Here is an 8,252-nt window from a genome sequence, read left to right as displayed (position 1 = left end):
GGCAATATCACCTCCTGGTCTTGGGAATAGCAACCGCACAAGACCGCAGCAGACTACAGAGAGTGGCCCGTTCAGCCAAACGCACAATTGGAGGGGGGCTTCCCACTCTCCAGAACATTTACAACAAGCGGTGCAGGGGTAAGGCCAAGAGAATTATCAAAGACTCCAGCCACCCAAACAACTGCCTCTTTGAACTGCTGCGGTCAGGCAAGCGATACCGGAGTCTCATGGCAAGCACAGAAAGACTCCGAAGAAGCTTCTATCCTCAGGCCATCAGGTTGCTCAACGAACAATAACACTATGTAACAACCATCAATGCACTCACAGCACACACATCCACACGCACACACTCACTTTAAACAAACAACTCACTGCAGCACCCACTCTACACACTTTAGAACACCTAAACACACTTTATATGTATTGGCAAAGAATTTGCACTACAACCCATACCTCAGTACACCTTACTGTAAATTGTACCTAAATTGTACCTCATCCCATTTCTGCTTTGCACTATATAGTATATTGTAATTAGTATATTTGTATAGTATTTTGTTATGGTAACTCAGTTTACTTCTACTCTGCATTGAACATTGTACATGAACACTTGTGTCTACATACGTGACTTCTATTTTATACTTGCTATACTTATTTTATTTTATACTTATCCTTTTGTCTAGCACAGTCTCTGGAGTGTAACAGAAAGAAGCATTTTGTATAAAAGTATTCTGTACTTCTGTATGACAACTAATAAAGAAACTTGAAACTAGTATAGACATAGTAGCATAGTAGGTAGTAATATAGACATATTAGCATAGTAGGTAGTAGTGGTAGTATAGACATATTAGCATAGTAGGTAGTAGTATAGACATATTAGCATAGTATTTAGTAGTATAGCCATATTAGCATAGTAGGTAGTAGTATAGAGACATATTAGCATAGTAAGGTAGTAGCCTAGTATAGACATAATATTAGCATAGTAGGTAGTCGTTCTTATAAGCCATATTATTATAGTAGCTAGTAGTATAGGCATCCAATTTTAGCCATCTTAATTGTTAGTTTCGTTGTGCATTGTGTGTTGAGTACTGACTTTTAATAATTCTGTTTTGCAATAGTAATTGTTTTTGTATGTTTTTTTGTGTGGACCCCAGGAAGACTAGCTGGTTGCCATGGCACCAGCTAATGGGGATGCTGTAATAAAATCAAATCAAATAGGCAAGGTAGATTCCTTAGAAGCAGTGCATAATAGTAAAAGACAGTACGAAGGTTAGTATTATTTTTTTTTTTTATTATTAATGAAGGAACACTTGACTTGACTAACAGAGTTCACGTGTGAACGATTATAAGCAGAACGGTGGGAAATGTAATTTGCTAACTTAATTTCACTGTAATCAAAAGAAATCCACCTGATGACTTAATTAATTAGCCGTTGTTTGTTTATTAGAAGTCACAGTTGATTATGTTGTTATTCATTCATAAAACGAATTGTTTTAGTATACCCTTCCCTCAAGAAGGACTGAACCCAGTACCACCCCCCCCCCCCCCCCCCCCCCACACACACACACACTTCAGCATTTTCTCCCGCATGCCAGTGATATGAATTATGCATTAAATGTGAATTATGTATTAAAGTAGCAATCCCTCTTCCCTGTATAGTGGCCACTTTCATTCTAAGCCACCACATTGCTCCATGGGGAACTGTCCAATATCGCTGATAATATCATGCCATATTCGCGAGAGGAAATCTAATAAGCGAGGACATTTACTTTGATCTATTGTGCTTTTTGAAAATGATATTATTTGCACAATGTGCCAGGTAAATACAAGGGCTGGTCCGACCGGTCTTCCTCTGTGTCTCTGTTCATCTTCAAGTCGGCCTTCCTTCTTCATGAACCATCTGTAGTCTGGTAGTGAAAGGGTTAACCTTCTGTCTGTTGTGTGGTTGTGAAAGGGTTAACCATTTGTCGTGTGGCAGTGAGAGGGTTAACCTTCTGCATTGTCGCAGGGAAAGGGTTAACCCTTGGGTAGTGTGTAGTGAAAGGGTTAAGGTCTGTCTTTTTTGTTGCTGCTCTGACTAATGGAACATTCCGTCAACATCTGAAATAAAGAAATACACTCTAATGATCAATACTGTGCACCGTTCAAAGCCATGATCACTAACCACTGTGTATCGATCGATTCTTTTTACCACTTTTAATTATGTCTCATTTATTTCAGTTTGCTCGTCATCATTGGAATGAGGGCAACCTCAATGATTACACCATTATACTATCACCCCACTATTACACACGGTTACACACGGTTACATTGTTACACCATCACACACTATTACACTATCACACACTATTACACTATCACACACTATTACACTATCACACACTATTACACTATCACACACTATTTCACTATCACACACTATTACACTATCACACACTATTACACTATAACACACTATTTCATTATTACACACTATTACATTATTACACTAGTACACACTACTACAATATCACACTATTACACACTATTACTAGAAGGCAGGCAGGCAGACAGACAGACAGACAGACATACAGACAGACAGACAGACAGGCAGACAGACAGACAGACAGACAGACAGACAGACAGACAGACAGACAGACAGACAGACAGACAGACAGACAGACAGACAGACAGACAGACAGACAGACAGACAGACAGACAGACTGACAGGCAGGCAGGCAGGCAGACAGACAGACAGACAGGACAGACAGACAGACAGACAGACAGACAGACAGACAGACAGACAGAGACAGACAGACAGACAGACAGACAGACAGACAGACAGACAGACAGACAGACAGACAGACAGACAGACAGACAGACAGACAGACAGACAGACAGACAGACAGACATTGTTGCTACCATTGTGAGTGTTCTATCTACAGTTCTATCTACAGTATTTGAAAATCAAACTGCTACTACATTGAGCAGTATACTAGGGTGATTTTAACTGGTTTAAATCTGATAGTTGGCTGAAACTGAAAGTTGACTGGTTTTGGTACTCAATCCAATCCAATCCAACTTTATTTATATAGCACGTTTAAAAACAACAAAGTTGACCAAAGTGCTTCACAATCAATCAATACAGTAAAAAAACACATATAATCACAATACAGAACTACAAACAGATTACGGCAGGAGCAGACTGTACATTTTTGTAAATGCTAGGGAGAACAGATGTGTTTTTAGATGGGATTTAAACATCGGGAGCGTTGGGGCTAGCCCAGGGGTCAGGAACCTTTTTGACTGGGAGAGCCATAAAAGCCAAATATTTCTAAATATATTTCATTGAGAGCCATATAGTATTTTTAACATATAATAAATTAAATATGTCTTACTTTTAATGCGAATTCTGGTGCTGCATGGTTTTGCTGATGGCCTTGTAATCTGGTTCATACGTGGTGAGATTGAGCTTCATGCAGGCGTTGAGGCTTCCATCAGTTAAACGTGAGCGTAGGTTGGTCTTAATGTTCCTCATATGCGAGAATGACTGCCCACATGCACATGTAGAGCCAAACATGGTCAATACGGCAATACTCACGCTGCATTGTGTGGTATGTCACAGGAAGCTCGTTCCAAGTTTTAAGAATCAGCTGGTCTTCAGGTTGAAGATTTTTAATTTCTGTACACTTGTGTTCCCTCGCCAGTTCTGCTCGCTATATCTTCAGCTACAGATACTATTAGCTGTATCTTCAAAACTAATTTCTGTTTACTTTAAAATTACACAGTATTATTAAGAAATATCACAAGTATTAAAAAAAAATAATGTTTGTTTGTTTTTTTTCTTTTTTTTTTTACACAAAAAATTCTGGGAGCCATATGCTGTCACCAGAAGAGCCATATATGGCTCGCGAGCCATAGGTTCCCGACCCCTGGGCTAGCCTAATGTGGGGGGGGGGGGGGGGGGGGGGGGGGGGGGGCAACTCGTTCCAGAGTTTGGGGGCTATAACGGCAAACGCACGGTCCCCCCTGTTTTTTAGCCTGGATTTAGGGACAACAAGGAGGGACTGGCCAGCAGACCTCAAATCAAATCAAATCAAATTTATTTATAAGGCCCGACAACACACGTTAATGTCCCCATGGGCCGTACAGGTCTTCTTTAAACAAGTCAGGAAGAAAACATAACAATAAGTCAAGAACAGAACAAGAACACCATAAGGTCCAAAAAATTTAAGATAAATGCAAATAAATTAAAGAATGCCAGCTCTCCCAAACATACCCCACGCGAAAGTAAGGAAAAACTCACTAAAACCTAACAATAGGGAAACATGCTCCACAGGCAGTGTAGAGGAGAGAAACCTTAGAAGGGCCATTCAAGGGGGGATCTCCCTTCTTAGATGTCGGTGATAGTAGTGTCAGAGACCGTGATGGGGTGTAGGGGTGCCAGATCTCGGTGAGGTAGGGTGGGGCCAGACCATTCATTGCTTTATAAGCAAACAACAAATGTACTGCCATTGTTGTGCTAAATTGGGCTAAAACAGCTGGTCTGTGTCGTACATAATCATTGTGTATTTAACTGGCCACCGAGGTCCACATCCTACCAGCAGCTAAAACGTGAGTAATAATAATAATAATAATACATCTATTTTATATTGCGCTTTTCCAGGTGCTCAAAGACGCTTTACATGGGTAGGAGAGACAAAACTATGGCAAAACAAAAACAGAACAAAAATAATACATGACAAAATAAAATAAAACCGACAGAATTAGAGGTCAAAAGCAAGATTGAAAAGGTGGGTTTTGAGGGCTGATTTAAAAGATGTCAGGGTGTTTGCATCACGGATATGGGGGCATTACAGAGGGAGGGGGCAGCAGCAGCAAAGGCCCTGTCGCCCCAGGTCCGGAGCTTGGTCGTGGGAGGTGTTAGGAGGTTGGCATCAGCAGACCTAAGGCGACGGGTGGGCATGTGACGGTGGAGGAGGTCGGACAGGATAGGGAGGGGCAAGGTTGTTGAGGGCTTTAAATGTGATGAGAAGTATTTTAAATTGTATCCTGTATTTGATCGGAAGCCAATGGAGGTCGTGGAGGACAGGGGTGATGTGATCAGAGCGACGGGTGGAGGTGAGCATGCGGGCAGCAGAGTTTTGGACATATTGGTGTTTATTGAGGATAGTGTTTGGTGAGCCGTAGAGGATGCTGTTACAGTAATCCAGTCTTTATGAAATGAACCAGTGTTTCAGCAGCGGAGAGTGATAGGGAGGGGCGGAGACGAGCAATGTTCCGGAGGTGGTAGAAGGCCGTTTTTGTTATGTGGTTCACATGGGGGAGGAAAGAAAGGGTGGAGTCCAGGATGATGCCAAGGTTACGGACGTGGGTGGAGGGGGTGACAATGGAACCATCAATATTTAGGGAGAAATCCTGGGTGTGGCTGGTGAGTAATATTCCATTAGTGTTATTTACAGTATATAAAAAATTACTGCTGCTACCTTGAGCAGTATAGTATTTCACTGCGGCCTTGACTGCTGCCTTTCAACCCCTCCCCCAAATTCTAGCAGTTAACCACAAGTGTCTGACATTAGTAATCGGAGCTACTGTAGGGATATAAGTGATGCTGCATTAGCGGCAGCGAAGAGGAGTCTCTGAGGAAGGACGACCTAACCTGAGAGATCTAAGTAGATCTTTACTTAGTAACCTGAGAGATCTAAGTAGATCTTTACTTAGTAACCTGAGAGATCTAAGTAGATCTTTACTTATTAACCTGAGAGATCACCCTGCAGACAGCTAAGTAGATCCTTACTTATTAACCTGAGAGATCACCCTACAGACAGCTGAGTAGATCTTTATTAACCTGAGAGATCACCCTACAGACAGCTGAGTAGATCCTTACTTATTAACCTGAGAGATCACCCTACAGACAGCTGAGTAGATCCTTACTTATTAACCTGAGAGATCACCCTACAGACAGCTGAGTAGATCTTTATTAACCTGAGAGATCACCCTACAGACAGCTGAGTAGATCCTTACTTATTAACCTGAGAGATCACCCTACAGACAGCTGAGTAGATCCTTACTTAGTAACATGAGAGATCACCCTACAGACAGCTGAGTAGATCCTTACGTATTAACCTGAGAGATCACCCTACAGACAGCTGAGTAGATCCTTACTTAGTAACATGAGAGATCCCCCTACAGACAGTAGATCCATACCTTTCCTCCTACTACTAACCCCTATCCCTCTCACCATGCACCAGTGGAGTGACAGTGGCTCAGGAGGTAGAGTGGTAGAGTCTGAAGGTTCCCGGTTCGATTCCTGCTCTTCCCGGCAATATGTCGAAGTGTCCTTGAGCAAGACACTTAACCCCTAATTGCTCCCGATGTGCAGGTTGGCACCTTGCATGGTCGCCTCCGCCGTCTGTGTGTGAAATGTGTCAGTGAATGCGTGAATGTGAGGAACAACATTGTAAAGCGCTTTGGATAAAAGCTGCTATATAAATGCACCGTTTACCATTTCTACCTCTCCCTACTGCAATGAAAGACCCTCACCACCCCAACAACAGCCTGTTCATGCTGCTGCGGTCAGGCAAACGCCTGCGAGCACCAGTAACGAGGACAGAGAGACTTAGGCTCAGCTTCTTCCCACAGGCCATCAGAGCCTTGAACACTGAACTCTCCACGCACAAGCACACATGAGCACACACACAACACACACACTGTACACGCTCACACAGCCACTTTAACATGAGCACACACACACTCATGCTGCACACGCTCACACTACGGACACTTTACAGAAGGAAAGATCACTTTAAGAATGTACAGATACCGATATGCCTACTTTGTTTACTTGTTATTGCACCAATATGTCGCTCTATTGGTTGGACTCTTATGTTATATTATTACTTGTATTATGCACATCGTTGCGGGCGAGACCCCCCGCATTTCACTGTATACCTGTATGCCGTGACAAATAAAACTCTTGTATCTCTTGTATCTTGTATCTTGTATCCTCCTTCAGGTCATCCACGCCAGTTTGGAAGCCACTTTGCCAACCTTTGTCCACCGTCCATGGCCACGAATATACCTGTCTTCATAATGCGGGGGCTTATGGAACTACCAATCAGCCGTGAAGAAAGCAGACTTCATAACTCCCTACACTCACAGCAAACACCTCCAACTCTTGGATCCAACAGAGACCTGGATAACACCAGATAAAACCCACCGCACCTGCAGCCTTATCTACCTCATACACCTTCTCTCACACACCGCAACCCTCCAAACATGGTGGAGGCAATGGCCTTGTGACCTCTCCCTCCTGGACTACCAGCATAATATCTACCTGCTCTCAGCCTCTCCTCTCTAGAATTGCACTAGAATTGCGGCATACCGTGCGGCAAAGGGAACGGCTCCCGCCTACCTCCGGTCAATGGTCTCTAACTACACAGCCTCAAGACCCCTCCGCTCCGCATCTTCTGGCCGTCTCAGACCCACTCCTATCCGAGCTCCGGGAGGGTCATCAAGGAGAAGCCGCCTTTTCTCAGCCCACAACGGTTGAACGAACTTCCCACCACAGTTAGGACAGCCGAAACCCGTCCAATCTATAAAGACGCACTTCTTCAACCATTATCTGAAAAAAATAATAATAATAATAATAATCTAACCCTAACTAACCTTACTGGCATGCACTTGTCCTAATATACTAACCTACACTGTAGCACTCAACACTTTGATGAACATTGTTACTCAGCTGATAGAGTTGTGCCCTTCCTGATGACTTGTCGTACAGAACTTGTAAGTCGCTTTGGATAAAAGCGTTCAGCTAAATGACTAAATGTAAATGTAAATTGAATCCTCTCTAGTCCATTAAACCTCACTGTTGTTATTTTCTATCGCCCTCCAGGTCCCCTCCAACACCACTTTCTAGACAAGCTGGACATGCTTTTAAGCTCTGTCCCAGACGACGGCACCCGCCTGGTGCTAATGGGTGACTTCAACCTACCTGATCTCATTATTCTCCCGTGACTCCCGCACACACACACACACACACACACACACACACACACACACACAACACACATGCTGCAATCGCTCACACACAAACGGTCACTTTAAACAAAATAAAAAAGGACACTTTAAAGGAATGAGGAAAATAAAGGTCACTTTAAGGAAAGAACCAATGTGGTTCTTGTATAGTATAGTTTAGAAATAGCAAGTATATCATAAGGATATAGAGTAAAAACTGTATATTGTATAGTAGTAGTGTACATAGGACCCAGTGC

At 42.9% G+C, this 8,252-nt stretch overlaps 1 protein-coding gene across 1 annotated transcript in view; it reads left to right on the top strand.

Moving 5' to 3' along the window:
• Positions 1-7,995, top strand: part of LOC311228404 (uncharacterized protein) — a gene marked incomplete at both ends in the record, with an annotated part of 70,071 nt that extends 62,076 nt beyond the window's left edge. Inside the window, 2 exons of the mRNA XM_084314312.1 lie at positions 6,992-7,004; positions 7,874-7,995. Of these exons, the coding sequence (XP_084170438.1) occupies positions 6,992-7,004; positions 7,874-7,995 (135 nt within the window). The remainder of the gene's footprint in view (positions 1-6,991; positions 7,005-7,873) is intronic.
• Positions 7,996-8,252: the final 257 nt, after the last annotated feature.

The sequence above is a fragment of the Notolepis coatsorum genome (assembly GCF_963971535.1).
Source record: "Notolepis coatsorum genome assembly, chromosome: 5".
In the NCBI taxonomy this organism is placed as follows: domain Eukaryota; kingdom Metazoa; phylum Chordata; class Actinopteri; order Aulopiformes; family Paralepididae; genus Notolepis; species Notolepis coatsorum.
Note: the sequence above shows the minus strand (reverse complement) of the source record. Positions and strands in the feature narration are given on the sequence as shown.